The sequence below is a fragment of the Heterodontus francisci genome, chromosome 46 (assembly GCF_036365525.1).
Source record: "Heterodontus francisci isolate sHetFra1 chromosome 46, sHetFra1.hap1, whole genome shotgun sequence".
NCBI lineage: Eukaryota > Metazoa > Chordata > Chondrichthyes > Heterodontiformes > Heterodontidae > Heterodontus > Heterodontus francisci.
Genome location: NC_090416.1, coordinates 18,860,858 through 18,881,606, shown reverse-complemented (window position 1 = coordinate 18,881,606; position 20,749 = coordinate 18,860,858). Strand labels below are relative to the sequence as shown.

Below are 20,749 nucleotides of genomic sequence, written 5' to 3'. Positions count from 1 at the left end.
GCAGAGCAATGTTGGTGAATTCCTGCTGGTACTGGCACTCGAAACTGTCGCCCACCTCCCGGAGAAATCCAGGTATACCAGATCTACTGGTTCCTCTTTATCTACTAGTTATATCCTCAAAAAACTAATGAATTTGTCAAACACTATTTTCCTTTGCCTGATCATGCTATGATTTTCTAAGTGCATTATTAAGACTTCCTAATAATAGATTCCAGTACTTTCCCATAACAGACATCAGGCTAACTGGCCTGCAGTTCCCGGTTTTCTCTCTCTTTCTCCTTTCTTGAATAGCGGTGTTATATTTGCTCACTTCAAAATCTGCTGGGACTGTTGCAGAATCCAGGGAATCTTGGAAAATCATAGCCAGCGCATCCACGATCTCTGCAGCAATCTCTTAGAATCCTAGGACGTCGGGCATCAGGTACTGGGGATTTGCCCAATTTTAGTCCCTTAAGCTTGTCCAATATTTTGATATTAATTACCTTAATTTCCTCACACTTTCTAGCCCCTAGGTTACCCTCTATTTCTGGTATGCAACTTGTGTCTTCTATTGCGAAGATAGACACAAAATATCTGTTCAATGTCTCTCTCATTTCTCATTCCCCATAATAATTTCTCCTGTCTCTGCTTTTAAGGGACCGATGTTTACTTTAGCTGCTACTCTTCCTTTTTATATACTTGTAAAAGCTCTTAGAATCTGTTTTAATATTCCGAGCTAGTTTACTCCCATTCTATTTTTTCCCTTTTTTAATCAACTTTTGATGGCCCTTTGCTGGTTTCTAAAACAATCCCAATCCTCAGACTTGCTACTATTCGTTGCAACATTATAAGTCTCTTCTTTTAAACCAATACTACCCGTAACTTCCTGAGTAAGCCACTGATGGATCTTTCTTGCTTAGTTTTTATTTTTCAATGTAATGCATTGTTGAACATTTTGAATTTTTAAAAAAAATGTTTCTCACTGTTTATTTAGTCATACTTTTAGTCTATTTACCCAATTAACCTCAGCCAGCTCTCTCCTCAAACCTGTGTAATTGGCTTTCTAAGTTTAAAATTCTTGTTTGTGATTGGAGTATGTCGCTTTCAAGCTTAACAAGGAATTCAACTGTATTACGATCACTATTTCCCAGCGGATCTTTTACTGAGTTTACTAATTAATCCTGCCTAATTACACAAAACTCGATCTAAAATAAGCTTTATCCCCAGTTGGTTCCACAAGCAGAGCAACGGGAAATGAACGGTCACTTCTAAATGTCCAAAGTAAGGTTTTCCCCTCTTGGTTCAGTTTCATAACATTTTTCTGTTAATGAAAAGAACAAAGACTGAGGAGACTTATAGTCAACTGAATATCCTTTCGGAGATCAATACAGATTAGCGAGACCATTCTGCCAATTTAATTTATCATTCCACAATGTGTGATTTTGCATTAATGCAGCATTTTCTACTCCGATACACTTCATGCATCCCTAAAGAATCAAAAATATTTTGGATTTGGTTTTATTCTTCTCTCCTCTGCTGTCCCTTTGACCTCGCTGAATAAAACAAATGCCTGTTTTCAAGCACTGTGGAGGGCTTCCAAATGTATAAAGCTGTTAATGGAGGGCAGCTGCTGGCAAACCAAACAGGCTCTTAAACTGGGAACAAAGTTAAAGGGTTTAAGAGCATCTTAACCCACAGGAATGCCAAGTAATTAATGCAACCTTTATCTTTAATATGCCGTTTATTTTGTCTGGTGTTCTCAATAGGAACGGCTGCTTCAAAAGATAACTGAAGGCGATCCCTGCCCCCTACTCCATCCCTCCTACTTCCAAATTTGTAAAACATACAGGATTATAACAAGAATCGAAACACCATCAGATCTGGCAGCATCTGTGGAGAGAGAAACAGAGTTAAAGTTTCAGGTCTGTGACCTTTCATCAGAGCTGAGAAAAGCTAAAAATGTAATCGGTTTTGAGCAAGTGAAAGGGGGAAGGGCAGGACAGATTATGTGACAAAAGGCTTCATGGTACAAAGCCAAAAGGAGTGGTAATGGAACAAGTGAAGAAACAGAAGATGTATCTGGATGAGGTGTGAATGGCAGGATAGCAGTGCAATGAAATGCAAGTTTGAGGAACAGCACTTCAACTATCGACTGGGCATTTTACAGCCTTCTGCACTCAACACTGAGTTAAACAATTTTACATCATAATCTCTGCCCCATTTTGTTTTTTTTTGCTGGTTTTGTTTTTCCTTTTGTTTCTCTCTTAATCCCTCTACTTTGCATTCAGAGAGCTACTATCCTGCCATTCACACCTCCTCTAGACGCATCTATTGTTTATTTACTTGTTTACTTTCTTTACTATTACAATTCTAACTTTTCTCAGTTCTGATGAAAGGTCAAAGGTCTGAAATGTTTCTCTCTCCACCAATGCTGTCAGACCCACTGAGTGTTTCCAGCATTATCTATTTTTATTTCAGATTTCCAGCATCTACAGTATTTTGCTTTTGTAGGATTATAACAAGCTAGTGTTACCAAACAGCAACCGCATCAAACACTTTACTGGAAACGGCAGTTGATAAAGTAAACCAGAATCACAACCATAGGGTGACTACAACTGACCTCAGGGGTTAGTAAAGTGCTTTGGGGAATTCGGAGGTGGAAAGGAACTATATAAATGCTCTCTTGCCCTCTCTGCCTCGCTTTCTTTCTATGCTGCACTGTATTCTGTCTGCTGATTCCTGAGATGTGTGCCTCACTATCAACATCACCATCAGTAAGCCTATTGCCTGTGTGCATCCAACATCAATGGAGGTGCAGTTTTGCCCTGCCTCTCCTATGCAGATGCTGGTATTTGGAGCTTCTTGGTGAAGGGGCTGAGCTTGCAGTCTGACACATCAGCCTGCTCAGTCCTGGATTTCCCAGTAGGCTTACCCACCCACTGGAGACAGTGGTGTAGTGGTAATGTCACTGAACTAGTAATACAGAGGCCCAGGCTAATGCCCTGGGGACACAGGTTCAAATCCCACCACGTTAGCTGGTGGAATTTTAATTCAATTCAATAATAAAAATCTGGATTTGAAAACTAGTCTCGGTAATGGTGCCATGAAAGAATCAATGATTGTCGTAAAAATTCATCTGGTTCACGAATGTCCTTTAGGGAAGGAAATTTGCCATTCTTAGCTGGTCTGGCCAACATGTGACTCCAGACCCACAGCAACGTCTGACTCTGAACAGCCCTCTGAAATGGCCCAGCAAGCCACTCAGTTGTCAAGGGCAATTAGGGATGGGCAACAAATGCTGGTTTTGCCAGCGACACCCACATCACATTAAGAATAAAAAAAATGCATTCATAGCATCAGCCTACGTGGAGGTCAAGTCAAGGTAAAAGTACATTTGCTTCAAATATAAAACAAACAGTGATTGAAAGTCTCCTGCCTAATAATAGTTTGATCATTACCCTAGTGCGAAGCTAAGAATCAAGTTAATCATCCATTTACAGATTTATAGTTCACACATACTATACAAAAAGTGTGAGATGAACTGTTACAGCCTTGATCCACCCTGCACAGCTGCAATTGCATCATCTGGCACCTGTCCAGCACAACAGCAGCAGTGTACGCTGCAACAAATGCTATCTTTGGTAAGGTAGGAGTTATAATCTTCTTGTAATCTCTCATGTTGGAAGACAAGAAACCTCTCCACAAATGTCAATACCATACTCTGCTTAGCTGATAGGTACAATATATCCTGGCGATCCTCAACACACAATGCTGTCTGTGCATCTTAGTGTTGCAAGTTTCATGCAGAAGTATTTACTGTGTGTCTGGGGGTGGTTTATTCATTCAGATTTCACATGCCAATACTTGAAGTTTCAACATTATGCAAGGAAGGGCCATGGTTAGTGCAGGGAAATTGCTCTTCCTGACAAAGGGCTTGAAGGGAGCTTGGAGGGGCATGTTAACAGTCAAGTAATTGGCAGGGAAATCACACAGAACTTTTTCCACATAAAAAGGTAACAGATTGCAAAATAAATTACCAGTGAAGGCTTTGAGCTCGACACTATAAATGGGTTCATTTTTAGAGATTGGATTGAATGAATATGGTGAAAAGATGGATGGGTCTATCAAAACAGGATGGGTTCATTAGGCCTAACTGTTTCTTCCTATACCTAAAAACGCTTTTCTGCTCGAGTTAAAATGAGAAATGGATTTGTGTTCAATGTACATTTATAAGTCATTACTGCATTCCTTGCTCACCAGAAATGTCATCTGCACAGATGTCACTCTTAAGCAGAAGGGTCTTGCTTCAGAATAAACTACGTCAATGAAATGAACAACTTCCGCAACAACAATGGTTTCAGTAATAAGAAACCTGTGGGTGCACCTGAGCAAAAGACTTGAGAACGAATCCTCTGCTTGTTATGGTGGTGTTGTCTGCCCAGAGTTACAGTAATTGGCTGTCGACCGGGGCTCAAATGTCCAAAGTTATCAGTGCTGCTCGAGTCCTGTTCACGTGCGACATGCACAATGGTTCAACAAAGGCTAGATGGCTCCAGTGCTTGGTTTGCAAACTAGTATTAATAGTTGGAATCCAGTGATTGGTTAGGAGATTGCTGACTAAGGGAAAAATCATGAGGCCTGCAAGAATCCATAAGCAGTGCCATTTGGTGTTACAAAGAGATCTGTCACCATTAAACCTAAAAGGTTGCACTCTGCAGACAACCTTAGACATTTGTGAAGAGTGGAAACTGGACAAACTAGATGTGGGGAGGGAGATAATTCTCAGGGATGCATAAAAGTAGCCTCTTGCTCACAGGAAGTGGGTATTCAGTGCCATCAGAACAAAGTGATTCAGAGATTTGATATTTCTAATTGTAACTGACAGCAAGAGAAATGGGTGTTTGGCATGGTTTTTAAAATGTAAAAACACTGACACGAGACAAACTGAATACACTTTCTCAAATCCATTAAGAGCAATCAGAGAAAGGAGATTCTGCCAGCTCAACACTCATTCTGAACCACAGCAATGCAAGTCTACTCCATCCAGACATGCTTTTCCCTGCGTGCCCATTTAAACAGAACCCACTCAGTAATGATGGTACACAGCAAGACTCACCAACGTGGATTGGGGCTGGGAACAGCCCGTAGTCATGTTCTCCAGGAATATATTCCAGCTTTTCTTTTTTCACCAGAATCAGGCGACTCTTTGGACTAAGAAGAGCAAAACTGTCAATTAACAATGGGATGATAAAAGAAAGTTCTTCAATTTAATCAGGTAGCAGATTCCAATAATCAAACATTATAACCACTACATCCTCATCCTTATGAAGGCCAGACTCTCTTTGCACACCAGCATTTGGTACAAGTTTCTAAACACACGAAGTGCAGTACGTCCACATGATAGTTCATCATCACATGCTCCGATAACAAGTTATTAGAGTATTGGTACTACTTTAACACTCCTGTGTTATGTGGCTCTTTCATCAGTCATGGTCTCACCAACCTACTCCAGATAACATAAAACGGAGTAGGCTTGAAATCGAATTTCTTTTCTATTTCATTGCCAGTGTATTATATTATAAAATACACAAATCAATTTACTGGTAATCTTTTACCAATAAGCAGCAAACATAAGATAAGATGAAACAGGGCAGCAGTTCCAGGCCCTAAGTTCCGATTTGTTTTCATTACATCTTTATATTGCACAGGATCTACATCACACCTACCCCAAATGTTTAGAAACTTCAGGATACAAATCTGCCATCAACATTAAGGATGTTATTACCAGGGAAGATACCAGATTCCCTGGGATACATGTCCCATCAAACACTCCCAGGACAGGTACAGCACTGGGGTTGGCTGCTGGCTAATTGGAGGTGCTGAGTGTATCAACGAGGTGCAGCTGGCTGTTGCTGTGTGCAGAGGCTGGAAGCTGTGAGACTGCTGCAACAGGGAGAGACTGAGACTGACACTGAAACTAAGGATTTCCATCTGTCATTTTGTAAGAAGAAAACAGGAGGCGAGAAGAACTGACAGCTCTTGTGAGTTTGGGTTTTGTAGCCCTTTCATTGATTGTTGTGGGGAGGGGGAAAGGAAGCTTAGAGCGAGAACAAACAGAGTTGTTATCTCTGGGTTGTTGCCCGTGCCACGTGATAGCGAAGCGAGGAATAGGGAGAGAGAGGAGTTGAACACGTGGCTGCAGGGATGGTGTAGGAGGGAGGGTTTTGGTTTCCTGGATAATTGGGGCTCTTTCTGGGGTAGGTGGGACCTCTACAAACAGGATGGTATTCACCTGAACCAGAGGGGTACCAATATCCTGGGGGGGAGATTTGCTAGTGCTCTTCGGGGGGGTTTAAACTAATTCAGCAGGGGAATGGGAACCTAAATTGTAGTTCCAGTGTACAGGATGTTGAGAGTAGTGAGGTCAGGGATAAGGTTACAAGGACACAAGAGGGCACTGGCAAGCAAGAATCTGGTTTAAAGTGTGTGTACTTCAACGCCAGGAGCATCCGGAATAAGGTGGGTGAGCTTGCAGCATGGGTTGGTACCTGGGATCTCGATGTAGTGGCCATTTCGGAGACATGGGTAGAGCAGGGGCAGGAATGGATGTTGCAGGTTCCGGGATTTAGATGTTTCAGTAAGAACAGAGAAGATGGTAAAAGAGGGGGGGGTGTGGCATTGTTAATCAAGGAGAGTATTACAGCGACAGAAAGGACGTTTGAGGACTCGTCTACTGAGGTAGTATGGGCCGAGGTTAGAAACAGGAGAGGAGAGGTCACCCTGTTGGTAGTCTTCTATAGGCCTCCGAATAGTTCCAGAGATGTAGAGGAAAGGATAGCGAAGATGATTCTCGACAGGGGCGAGAGTAACAGGGTAGTTGTTATGGGGGACTTTAACTTTCCAAATATTGACTGGAAATACTACAGTTCGAGTACTTTAGATGGGTCAGTTTTTGTCCAGTGTGTGCAGGAGGGTTTTCTGACACAGTATGAAGACAGGCCAACCAGGGGCGATGCCACATTGGATTTGGTACTGGGTAATGAACCCGGCCAGGTGTTGGATTTAGATGTAGGTGAGCACTTTGGTGATAGTGATCACAATTCGGTTAGGTTTACCTTAGCGATGGGCAGGGACAGGTATATACCGCAGGCAAGAATTATAGCTGGGGGAAAGGAAATTATGATGCGATTAGGCAAGATTTAGGATGCGTAGGATGGGGAAGGAAACTGCAGGGGATGGGCACAATCGAAATGTGGAGCTTATTCACGGAGCAGCTACTGCGTGTCCTTGATAAGTATGTACCTGTGAGGCAGGGAGGAAGTTGTCGAGCGAGGGAGCCGTGGTTTACTAAAGAAGTTGAAGCGCTTGTCAAGAGGAAGGAGGAGGCTTATGTTAGGATGAGATGTGAAGGCTCAGTTAGGGCGCTTGAGAGTTACAAGCTAGCCAGGAAGGATCTAAAGGGAGAGCTAAGAAGAGCAAGGAGAGGACACGAGAAGTCATTGGCGGATAGGATCAAGCAAAACCCTCAGGCTTTCTATAGGTATATCAGGAATAAAAGAATGACTAGAGTTAGATTGGGGCCAATCAAGGATAGTAGTGGGAAGTTGTGTGTGGAATCGGAGGAGATAGGGGAAGTGTTAAATGAATATTTTTCGTCAGTATTTACAGTAGAGAAAGAAAATGTTGTCGAGGAGAATACTGAGATTCAGACTACTAGGCTAGATGGGATTGAGGTTCACAAGGAGGAGGTGTTAGCAATTTTGGAAAGTGTGAAAATAGATAAGTCCCCTGGGCCAGATGGGATTTATCCGAGGATTCTCTGGGAAACCAGGGAGGAGATTGCAGAGCCTTTGTCCTTGATCTTTATGTCGTCATTGTCGACAGGAATAGTGCCGGAAGACTGGAGGATAGCAAATGTTGTCCCCTTGTTCAAGAAGGGGAGTAGAGACAGCCCTGGTAATTATAGACCTGTGAGCCTTACTTCGGTTGTGGGTAAAATGTTGGAAAAGGTTATAAGAGACAGGATTTATAATCATCTTGAAAAGAATAAGTTCATTAGCGATAGTCAGCACGGTTTTGTGAAGGGTAGGTCGTGCCTCACAAACATTATTGAGTTTTTCGAGAAGGTGACCAAACAGGTGGATGAGGGTAAAGCAGTGGATGTGGTGTATATGGATTTCAGTAAGGCGTTTGATAAGGTTCCCCACGGTAGGCTATTGCAGAAAATACGCAAGTATGGGGTTGAAGGTGATTTAGAGCTTTGGATCAGAAATTGGCTAGCTGAAAGAAGACAGAGGGTGGTGGTTGATGGTAAATGTTCATCCTGGAGTTTAGTTACTAGTGGTGTACCGCAAGGATCTGTTTTGGGGCCACTGCTGTGTGTCATTTTTATAAATGACCTGGAAGAGGGTGTAGAAGGGTGGGTTAGTAAATTTGCGGATGACACGAAGGTCGGTGGAGTTGTGGATAGTGCCGAAGGATGTTGTAGGGTACAGAGGGACATAGATAGGCTGCAGAGCTGGGCTGAGAGATGGCAAATGGAGTTTAATGCGGAAAAGTGTGAGGTGATTCACTTTGGAAGGAGTAACAGGAATGCAGAGTACTGGGGTAATGGGAAGATTCTTGGTAGTGTAGATGAACAGAGAGATCTTGGTGTCCAGGTACATAAATCCCAGAAAGTTGCTACCCAGGTTAAGAGGGCTGTTAAGAAGTTATATGGTGTGTTAGCTTTTATTAGTAGGGGGATCGAATTTCGGAGCCACGAGGTCATGCTGCAGCTGTACAAAACTCTGGTGAGACCGCACCTGGAGTATTGCGTGCAGTTCTGGTCACCGCATTATAGGAAGGATGTGGAAGCTTTGGAAAGGGTGCAGAGGAGATTTACTAGGATGTTACCTGGTATGGAGGGAAGGTCTTACGAGGAAAGGCTGAGGGACTTGAGGTTGTTTTCGTTGGAGAGAAGGAGGAGGAGAGGTGACTTAATAGAGACATATAAGATAATCAGAGGGTTAGATAGGGTGGATAGTGAGAGTCTTTTTCCTCGGATGGTGATGGCAAACACGAGGGGACATAGCTTTAAGTTGAGGGGTGATAGATATAGGACAGATGTTAGAGGTAGTTTCTTTACTCAGAGAGTAGTAGGGGCGTGGAGCGCCCTGCCTGCAACAGTAGTAGACTCGCCAACTTTAAGGGCATTTAAATGGTCATTGGATAGACATATGGATGAAAATGGAATAGTGTAGGTCAGATGGTTTCACAGGTCGGCGCAACATCGAGGGCCGAAGGGCCTGTACTGCGCTGTAATGTTCTAATTCTAAAAAAAAAGAGACCGGAAGACCTTGGGTGGGGTTGCTTGTTTGAACAGGGAGCTCCCGTGTTTAACAGCATTGAATAGGAGCTCCCTCCCCACCCCAATGAGCTAGCCTGGGATAGCTGGAGCTGCCCAGGTGAAGAGACTTTCTCTTAACTGTGTAAACCACATCGGAAGCAGAGTGTGCCTGGGCAGCTACAGCTGTCCCCAGTGTAGACACTGTTTTCTGCACCACAACCCCTCCCCCCACACTAACTGCAAGACCAGAGAAAGGACTGCCTTGAAATAATATCTACAAAGAGACTGATTCCTCCTGACCCTCCTCTCCTTCAGCCTTTCTCCCTAGCCATCCCCTCCAGTCTGTGCTTTTTGGGATAATTTGTTATTTGTTATTCCTTTCTCTCGATTTCAATTTTTATTTCCCTCAAAGGTGGGTGTGACTCTTCAACCCATGGCTTCACAGTCTTGTTCAGTGGCGGGGCCTTCCTATGCTGCTGCAGCTGCTCCTGTGGCCCAGTCACCATTTAGAATATTGACAACAAAGTTTGGGGTGAAGAGTTACACCCACCCTACAATGACTATTGAGGCTTGCGTTAAAGCAACGGCCGAGGTTGTCGGCCCCTCGGCCATTGTGGCAGCCTCAAAGATGTATGGGAAGGCTGTGTTCTTCCTGAAGACTGAGCGGGCGGTGTCCCTCGCCCTAAGTACGGGGCTCACAGTGGGTGGGACTTTCCTGCCACTGCGCAGTGGATAATGCTATCCAATGTCCCACCCTTCATTCCCAGTGAGCTCCTCCTCCCCCACCTGCACCATCTGGGGGAGGTAAGGTCGGGGATCACCCCAGTCCCGCTCGGTCTTCGGGAGCATAGCCTCCGACACGTCTACTCCTTCCGCCGCCAGCTAATTATGCAGCTGGCGCGGGGGGGGGGGGGGCCACTTCAGTGTGGAGTTCCAGGGGATGGCATACCGCGTCTTTTGGACCTCGGACGGGGCGCGGTGCCATGTCTGCAAGGGGGTGGGGCATGTTCCTAAGAACTGCCCCAACCTCCGGGCCCCCAGCTCCACCTCGGCGGCCCAGTGTGGCGCCACTACACCTCCTCCCACACCTCCGGTGGGGAGAGGTGGCCTCCTCTCTCCGCCTCCAGCCTCGGTTCAGACTGGATTTCTGGAGTCGGGAACTTCCATCTCCCCCGGACCGCTCATTGGCCTGGGGACGGAGGTAGAGGGGGGTCCTGGACCGCTGGTGCCCACAGGCTCTAGTTTCACAGTAGGACCCAGAGAGGACTCCTCCGCCATCGATCCTGGGGGTGGGATCGTGACGGAGGCGGGACCAGCTGACGCGGCCGGAACATCCGCCCCACAGTGTGTGGTGGGTGTGTCGGCCACTGGCGATGACCACCCAGAGGAGGATGGGGATTCGGTGTGGGGCACGGAGGACGACCTTGATTCCATCGCCAGTGAGGTGGTGGAGTCCCTCGTGTCTCCCACCGAGTCTCCTCTCATCCCCACGGCGGAACTCCGGGATTTCCTCGCGGCTTGCAGGGGTTGCCGTGATAAAGTTCAGCTGGCCCTCGACCGTTGGTCGAATCTGGCGCTGATCATCCAGTCCGTCTGTGCCGCCCTCAAGAAAGCAGGCAAAGGCGCGGGCGTGAAACTGGTTGAGAGTCGCCGTTTTAATGCGCTCCTCAATGGGTTGCTTCCACTCCCTCCTCACAGTGAGGTGTTGGTCACAGGTTTTAAGTATCTTTGACATGAAGATAACCATAGCCAGCCTCAACATCAACGGCAGCGGGGGTCTCACCGCAGATTTCACAATCTCTCAGTCCTCAGGGAAGGGAGATAGGCGGTGAGCATTCTGCAGGAAACCCACACCGTTCCGGGAGACAAAGCCACCTGGCTCCTAGAGTGGCAGGGTGGGGTCTACATGAGTCACCTCACCCCTATTTCTAGTGGGGTGGCTATCTTGTTGGCCCCGACTTTTCAGCGGAGATCTTGGGGGTCATGGAGCTAGTGCCGGGCCGCTTGCTCCACCTCGCCGTTCGCCTGGGTAGTGTGCCGCTCCACTTTGTGAACATGCACGCGCCCAGGCCCAGCGCGTTGCAAACGCTTCTTTGAAGAAGCGTCCGCTCTTTTGAGCTCCATCGATAGCGGCGAATGCATCATCCTCGGGGGGGCGGGGGGATCTTCACTGTACCCTCGAGGTGGGGGATCGCTCCGGTCCCCAGCACGGCCAAGTGTCGGTGGAGAAGTTGAGGGAACTGATTAGCTCCCTCAACTTGGTGGACGTCTGGCGGAATCTCCATCCCGACTCCAGCGCCTTCACGTGGAGGTCTGGAGGAGGAGGGTCCCTAATCGACCGCCTCTACTTTTCGCAGGCGTACGTCTCCCTCGTCTCGGCGGCCTCCATGTGGCTGGTGCCGTGCTCGGACCACCACCTGGTGTGGGAGGAGTTCACTCCGCTACGCGTGCAGGCAGGGTCCACGTACTGGCACTTTAACAATCGGCTGCTGGAGGACAAGCGATTCCGGGAGTCGTTCTGTCGATTCTGGACCGACTGGAGAAGGAAGCAGGGGGGCTTCCCCTCCTTCAGGCTATGGTGGGATGTGGGCAAGACTCACACCCGCGTCTTCTGTCAGGAGTACGCAAAGGGGTCGACCAAGAGGCGGGATGCCGAGATCGAGCGCCTTGAGAGGGAGGTGTTCGACTTGGAGTCCCGCCTCGGTCATGCCATCGTGGACCCGGCTCTGTGGCAGGCGTACAAGGAGAAGAAGGGCGTGCTGAGGGATCTGCAGCTCATCGGGTCCCGAGGCGCGTATGTGAGGTCGCGGATCCAGATCCTGAAAGATTTGGACCGCGCCTCACCCTTCTTCTACTCGCTGGAAAAATGGCGGGGGGTCCGTAAGCAGCTCATAGAGCTGCTGGCCGACGACGGATCCTCCATCATGGATCCGGAGGGAATGGGCCTCCTGGTCCTTGCTTATAACAGTGCACTGTTCTCTCTGGATCCATCCAGCGAGGACGTGCGCAGAGTTTTGTGGGAGGATCTGCCGAAGGATTTGGGGCTCCACTCACGTTGGCGAAGCTGACTGGCGCCCTCCACCAGCTCTCAAGGGACAGATCCCCAGGGCTGGACGGGTTGACCGTGGAGTTCCGCAGGGCGTTCTGGGACGTCCTGGGGGACGATTACACTTGGGTCTTGGGGGAAAGCCTGGCAACCAGGTAGATGCCCCTCTCGTGGCGCAGGACAGTCATCGTCCTGCTGCCGAAGAGGGGCGAACTCCGCCTGCTTAAAAACTGGCGTCCGGTCTCTCTCCTCAGCACGGATTACAAGATCTTTGCCCGGACTATGTCTACCCACCTGGGCTCCGTGCTGGCCCACATGATCCACCCCGACCAGTCCTACACGGTCCTGGGCTGGTTCATCCAGGACAACATCCACCTGGTCCGGGAACTGATCCATCTTTCTTAGAATTAGAATATTAGAATATTACAGCGCAGTACAGGCCCTTCGGCCCTCGATGTTGCGCCGACCTGTGAAACCATCTGACCTACACTATTCCATTTTCATCCATGTGTCTATCCAATGTCCACTTAAATGCCCTTAAAGTTGGCGAATCTACTACTGCTGCAGGCAGGGCATTCCACGCCCTTACTACTCTCTGAGTAAAGAAACTACCTCTCACATCTGTCCTATATCTATCACCCCTCAACTTGAAGCTATGTCCCCTCGTGTTTGCCATCACCATCCGAGGAAAAAGACGCTCACTATCCACCCTATCTAACCCTCTGATTATCTTATATGTCTCTATTAAGTCACCTCTCCTCCTCCTTCTCTCCAACGAAAACAACCTCAAGTCCCTCAGCCTTTCCTCGTAAGACCTTCCCTCCATACCAGGCAACATCCTAGTAAATCTCCTCTGCACCCTTTCCATAGCTTCCACATCCTTTCTATAATGCGGTGACCAGAACTGCACGCAATACTCCAGGTGCGGTCTCACCAGAGTCTTGTACAGCTGCAGCATGACCTCGTGGCTCCGAAACTCGACCCCCCTACTAATAAAAGCTAACACACCATATGCTTTCTTGACAGCCCTATTAACCTGGTTAGCAACCTTCAGGGATTTATGCACCTGGACACCAAGATCTCTCTGCTCATCTACACTAACAAGAATCTTCCCATTAGCCCAGTACTCTGCATTCCTGTTACTCCTTCCAAAGTGAATCACTTCACACTTTTCCGCATTAAACTCCATTTGCCATCTCTCAGCCCAGCTCTGCAGCCTATCTATGTCTCTCTGTACCCTACAACATCCTTCGGCACTATCCACAACTCCACCGACCTTAGTGTCATCTGCAAATTTACTAACCCACCCTTCTACACCCTCTTCCAGGTCATTTATAAAAATGACAAACAGCAATGGCCCCAAAACAGATCCTTGCGGTACACCACTAGTAACTAAACTCCAGGATGAACATTTGCCATCAACCACCACCCTCTGTCTTCTTTCAGCTAGCCAATTTCTGATCCAAAGCTCTAAATCACCTTCAACCCCATACTTCCGTATTTTCTGCAATAGCCTACCGTGGGGAACCTTATCAAACGCCTTACTGAAATCCATATACACCACATCCACTGCTTTACCCTCATCCACCTGTTTGGTCACCTTCTCGAAAAACTCAATAAGGTTTGTGAGGCACGACCTACCCGTCACAAAACCGTGCTGACTATCTCTAATGTACTTATTCTTTTCAAGATGATTATAAATCCTGTCTCTTATAACCTTTTCCAACATTTTACCCACAACTGAAGTGAGGCTCACAGGTCTATAATTACCAGGGCTGTCTCTACTCCCCTTCTTGAACAAGGGGACAACATTTGCTATCCTCCAGTCTTCCGGCACTATTCCTGTCGACAATGACGACATAAAGATCAAGGACAAAGGCTCTGCAATCTCCTCCCTAGCTTCCCAGAGAATCCTAGGATAAATCCCATCTGGCCCAGGGGACTTATCTATTTTCACACTTTCCAAAATTGCTAACACCTCCTCCTTGTGAACCTCAATCCCATCTAGCCTTGTAGCCTGAATCTCAGTATTCTCAACAACATTTTCTTTCTCTACTGTAAATACTGACGCAAAATATTCATTTAACACTTCCCCTATCTCCTCTGATTCCACACACAACTTCCCACTACTATCCTTGATTGGCCCTAATCTAACTCTAGTCATTCTTTTATTCCTGATATACCTATAGAAAGCCTTAGGGTTTTCCCTGATCCGATCCACCAATGACTTCTCGTGTCCTCTCCTTGCTCTTCTTAGCTCTCCCTTTAGATCCTTCCTGGCTAGCTTGTAGCTCTCAAGCGCCCTAACTGAGCCTTCACGTCTCATCCTAACATAAGCCTTCTTCTTCCTCTTGACAAGCGCTTCAACTTCTTTAGTAAACCACGGCTCCCTCGCACGACAACTTCCTCCCTGCCTCACAGGTACATACTTATCAAGGACACGCAGTAGCTGCTCCTTGAATAAGCTCCACATTTCGATTGTTCCCATCCCCTGCAGTTTCCTTCCCCATCCTATGCATCCTAAATCTTGCCTAATCGCATCATAATTTCCTTTCCCCCAGTTATAATTCTTGCCCTGCGGTATATACCTGTCCCTGCCCATCGCTAAGGTAAACCTAACCGAATTGTGATCACTGTCACCAAAGTGCTCACCTACATCTAAATCTAACACCTGGCCGGGTTCATTTCCCAGTACCAAATCCAATGTGGCATCGCCCCTGGTTGGCCTGTCTACATACTGTGTCAGAAAACCCTCCTGCACACACTGGACAAAAACTGACCCATCTAAAGTACTCGAACTATAGTATTTCCAGTCGATATTTGGAAAGTTAAAGTCCCCCATAACAACTACCCTGTTACTCTCACCCCTGTCGAGAATCCCAGAGGACTGGTCAGTCGGTCGCCTTTCTCTCCCTCGATCAGGAGAAGGCGTTCGACAGGGTGGATCACAAATACCTTTTCGGGACTCTGCGCGCTTTTGGACTCGGGCCGCATTTCTTGGCTCGGGTCCGACTTTTATACGCCGCCGCAGAGTGTCTGGTTAAAGTTAATGGGTCCTTGACGGCGCCCCTTCGCTTTGGGAGAGGAGTGCATCAGGGATGCCCACGTCCGGCCAATTGTACACCAGCTGTGTGGAGCCCTTCCTGTGCCTGCTTCGCAGGAAGTTGAGGGGATTGGCTCTGCGCGAGCCAGCCTTGCGGGTCGTCCTCTTGGCTTACGCCGACGACATGCTCCTTGCGGTCACAGATCCCGTTGACTTGTGGAGGATGCGCACTGCCAGCGGACCTTTTCTGCCGCTTCCTCCGCGAGGATCAATTGGGAGAAATGTTCCGGTCTCCTGGTGGGTCAGTGGCGGGTGGACTCCCTGCCGGAGGAGTTGACACCTTTTGAGTGGAGCACCACACACCTCCTCTATCTGGGAGTCCACCTTCGCCCAGCTGAGGAAGCCTAGCCGGCAAACTGGCAGGAGTTGGAGGCGAAAGTCACCGCTCGGCTGGTGCGCTGGACAGGACTGCTCAGAGTGCTTTCCTCCAGGGGCCGAGCGCTGGTCATGAGCCAACTGGTAGCCTCGATGCTGTGGTACCAGTTGATCACTTTGGCCCCGCCCCCTGAATTCGCCACCAAGATCCAGAATAAACTCTTCGATTTCTTCTGAGGCAAGAGGAAACACTGGGTCTCTGCCGCAGTCCTGAGTCTCCCGATTGAGGAGAGCGGCCAGTCGTTGGTGTGTGTCCGCACTCAGGCTGCAACTCTCCACCTTTGGACCCTGCAGAGATACCTGCACGTCGAGCATCCTCCCAGACGGTGTGCACTGGCAACGTATTTTTTTCCACTGGGGCATTGCCTTCAAAACGACACGCAGTTCCTGGCGCAGAACGTTAGCTGCGTCTCTCTAAGGGAGTTGCCTGTCTTTTACTGGGATCTATTCAGAGTCTGGAACATGGCCGCCTCCAGTTAGAGCACTCCCCCACCGACAGAGGAAAGCGTCTTGGCTGTCCGGGCGGCCGGCTCCGGGGACAGATGGATGGGCGGAGGAGTAGCCAAAGCCCCCGGGACGTCCCTCACTGCGGGTGATGAGGGAGCTCGGGAGTGTGGAGCACTCCCAGTGGAGCTGACCCCCGCTCAGCTGTAAGTGCTCATAGGACTCAGGCCCCGAAACCCTCTTCGGGTGCTGGTCCCACACAACCCGAGCCACCTCTCGGAAATGCCCCCCGTGCTGATCCACAAGATGCCGAGGGGTTTCCTGTAGGTGCTGCTCCTGCACACTCTCCACTTCCTCATCCTTGTCTGCAGCCCAGACATGCTGTGGCGGTCCGCGTTGCCATCTGGCAGTGAGGTGAAACCCCGGTGGAGGTCTCTCTACGTGGGAGTCCTCCCCTTTACATCAGGGACCTGAGGCGGAGGGTGCTGCACAGGGCAGTCCCGTGCAATAGACTTTGAAGTAGGTTCACGGACTCCCAGGCCGCCTGTAGTTGCTACGGCCTGGACGAGTCAGTGTTCCATGTTTATATGGAATGTGCAAGGTTGTAGCCCCTGTTTGAGTATTTGAAGGGGCTGCTCCTCAAGTTTTGGATGCACTTCAGCCCCACGCTCCTGATCTTTGGGCACCCGGGGTGGAGGGGGGCCGACCAGGAGGAAGATCTCCTAGTCGGTCCGTTCCTGGGCCTGGCGAAGGTGGCAATTCACAGGTCCAGGCTGCGGGCCGTCGGAGGTCCGTCCGCCCAGATTGCCTGCCCTTCTTCTGAGGTTACCTTCGCACCCAGGTGTCCCTGGAGAAGGAGCATGCGGTGTCCGCCGATTCACTTGAGGCCTTCCACGACTGGTGGGCACCGCAGGGAGTGCATCATTGATGCCAAGAATGGCATTTTAATTTGAGTTTTGTTTTATTTAACTTGTTTTTAATCAAGTTATTTATTCCCTAGGCCCCCTTTATATATAATTGAAATAAAGGCCCCCTCTAGCAAAATGAAAGGGGCCTGGGGTATAATGGCCACCTTAAAAAAAAAAGGATTAGCTACAGTAAAGCTTCATCTACACTATCCCATCAAACACTCCCAGGACACATATCTCACGTTACTGTATGAGGGGCATACCATGCAGTACCATGTGAGGCAGGGGCAATGCCACGCGCTACTGTATGGGGGATGGGGGGGTGCAGGCAACACCAATATGTCAATTGACAATAGTTTAATCCCAGCAACTTAGTTTGGGTATTTTAGGTTATGTTGTTCCATTAAGCAGCATGCTTCAGTTCTCCCTTTCTTTATCCTATTTATTTTCACTGTCCCAACAGCAGTCAGTCATACTGGGGCTTCGACTTAACTAACAGGTCAAGCAGCAACAGCAGGTAGGTCAAATCTTCGAGTGAGCAATCTTAGAGAAGGAAACTCCTTACCTTCCTTGCAACCCACTTGCAGCTGTTCAATTTTCAGTCCGTTAACACCCTTTCTGTACTGACCCGAAACGTTAACTCTGCTTCTCTTTCTACAGATGCTGCCAGACCTGCTGAGTGAATCCAGCATTTCTTGTTTTTGTTTCAGATTTCCAGCATCCGCAGTATTTTGCTTTTATTCTGTACTAATGCTTTGTCTTTCAACACACTATTAACATATCTTTGCTCCATGACCTTCTGGTCAGCTATTCTGTGACCTTGTCCTATCTACACCTTCTCCTTTGTTATCTCTTGCCCCACCCCCACTTTTCTTGCTTATAACCTTTTACATTTCTAATATTGCCAGTTCTGAAGAAGGGTCACTGACCTGAAACATTAACTCTGCTTCTGTCTCCACAGATGCTGCCAGACCTGCTGAGTGTTTCCAGCGTTTCTTGTTTTTATGTCAGATTCCAGCATCCGCAGTATTTTGCTTTTAATGTAAGGTGATGCATTTTGGGAGGACTAACAAGAGAATATACAAGGGAAGTACAGAAGATCAGAGGGATCTTGGTGTACTTGGCCATAGATCACTGAAGGCAGCAGCACAGGTAGATAAGGGAGTTCGGAAGGCATATGGGATACTTGCCTTTGTTAGCCGAGGCATAGAATATAAGAGCAGGGAGGTTATGATGGAGCTGTATAAAACGCTAGTTAGGCCACAGCTGCAGGATTGTGTACAGTTCTGGGCACCGCACTATAGGAAGGATGTGATTGCACTGGAGAGGGTGCAGAGGAGATTCACCAGGATGTTGCCTGGGCTGGAGCGTTTCAGCTATGAAGAGACACTGAAAAGGCTAGGGTTGTTTTCCTTACAGCAGAGAAGGCTGAGGGGGGACATGATTGAGGTATACAAAATTATGAAGGGCATTGATAGGATAGGTAGGAAGAAACTTTTTCCCTTAGCGTAGGGGTCAATAACCAGGGGGCATAGACTAAGGTAAGGGGCAGGAGGTTTAGAGGAGATTTGAGGAAAAAAATTTTCAGAGGGTGGTTGGAATCTGGAACGCACTGCCTGAAGAGGTGGTAGAGGCAGGAACCCTCACAACATTTAAGAAGTATTTAGATGAGCACCTGAAACGCCATAGCATTCAAGTACTAAGTGCTGGAACATGGGATTAGAACAGTTAGGTGCTTGATGGCCGGCACAGACACGATGGGCCGAAGGGCCTGATTCTGTGCTGTATAACTCTAGGACTCTATAAGGGGAGCTAGAGACTGGGAAATCTCTAGGAAGAATGGGAGTCATTGCTGAGGGTGCAGACCCAGAGGCAGATGGAGTGGCTGAGGGCCACAGTGTGAGGAGAGGGTGCTGGTTGCAAATGGCTGTTGGGCTGTATTCTGAGCAGCACTGGAGCAGGCAATAAGTTAACACTTTTCACAATGGTTATACAGAAATATCCAACAGGAAACAAAACTTCTAAGGTGAGTTGCCAACAGAGCAACGAAACTAGCTTAAATATTTGTTTTAAATTTGATCAGAAACTAGATTTTGGCATTTGTATTTATGGTAAAAGATTACAACAAACTTCCATTTAAAGATTACAATCTAAGCTTCAAACAATAAAAAAAAACTTTACTGTTAAATTTTCTCAAGTGATCCACAAAATTTAAAAAAGTTACAAGCAAATTACATCCAGTGGGTTAATAAACAGTCAGACACATAGTGATAACACTGTAGGATATCCTCTCTCAAGTATTGAGATGTTTTTGTTAATTCCTGAAATGTTGCTGAAGTGTCAGATGATGAGTCAGTAAACGATCAGTTACGTGTGCATGGGGTGGATGAAGGAGAAGAGAAACAGGAAGGGGACAGAGGCTTTCCAGGGCAGTAGACCTGAAGCCACGAGTTACAATCACAGTGCACCTATGGGCAATTCATCAAGAGAACATATCACTTCCGTGACCACTTTGCATGCCCTAATGCACAATCTACAAAGCAAGTGAGAATATGGATGAAGGAACAACTACATTGACAGGAAAAAAAAAAATCGACTCGGGTGTGTGCTTGGTCATTTTAAAGCATTCACTTATCTACCTGGCACTTATAACACAAAACTACAATTCGTTAATTTAGATTAGAAGCTCAATTAGATGTGATCTCATGTAATTTCCAAATAAAATACAGAGCTGTTCTATGAGCATCAAGCTCACTCCTTCAATCATTTTCATTAGTTCTACCTGTTGTCTTAATATCTCCTCCCAGCCTAGGGCAAGTGGGTAGCCTGTGCTGATTCTTTGCTAATATAGGCTTTGATCTGGTCACTGGAAGGTGACTAACAGGGCATGTGTTCACCTTTGCTTTCCCTCTGTCTTGGAGATCAATTCCCACTTGCCCGCCCTTTCTTCTCCCCCACCCAAAGACAGCTTGGCTATGACCTGGAACTTCCTGTGTGTGGGTGAAGCAGAGCAACTGCACACTGCAGCACCGTTCCAAGGATTATAACACTGGCACCAGCACAAAAAGAGGAATTCTTCTAATCTGTGCAAAGATTAATGGATGGCACATCCAGAGATGAGCTTCTGATACTGAAATACTTCATGTTTATGATTCCTTTAACACATTGTAGCCAGTGATTCTTTCCTCATTGCAACCAGAGCACAAGTGATACAGTCAAAGAACTGATGCTGAATCTAACAAACAGCCAACAATAAATCAGAAAGCATCTAATCCATCCCAACGGAACATCAGATCACAGAATAAAAATACTGGGTTGGTGTAGTCATTTGTAACTACATATTGCTAATCCATTCAGTAATAATATAGTGCAGCATTTACAAAGCATGCAAAAGACATCTAGAGCCAGAAACACATAAAAAGCATCTCTTCACTTTTATTCCTGAAAATCACAAAGAGGGATCCAACAGGACTTCGATATCAAACAGCAATGATAGTGCCTGAAGTAACCCGAAAATCTGAAGATGTTAAAATGGTCAGCTTGGCTCAGTTGGGAGTGCTCTCATC

At 47.3% G+C, this 20,749-nt stretch overlaps 1 protein-coding gene across 8 annotated transcripts in view; it reads right to left on the bottom strand.

Moving 5' to 3' along the window:
* ash1l (ash1 (absent, small, or homeotic)-like (Drosophila)) overlaps positions 1-20,749 on the bottom strand; it is a 271,172-nt gene that overhangs the window by 104,037 nt on the left and 146,386 nt on the right. For all 8 annotated transcript variants that reach the window (XM_068022902.1, XM_068022898.1, XM_068022896.1 and 5 more), the window contains one exon: positions 5,096-5,190. In XM_068022902.1, the coding sequence (XP_067879003.1) occupies positions 5,096-5,190 (95 nt within the window). The remainder of the gene's footprint in view (positions 1-5,095; positions 5,191-20,749) is intronic.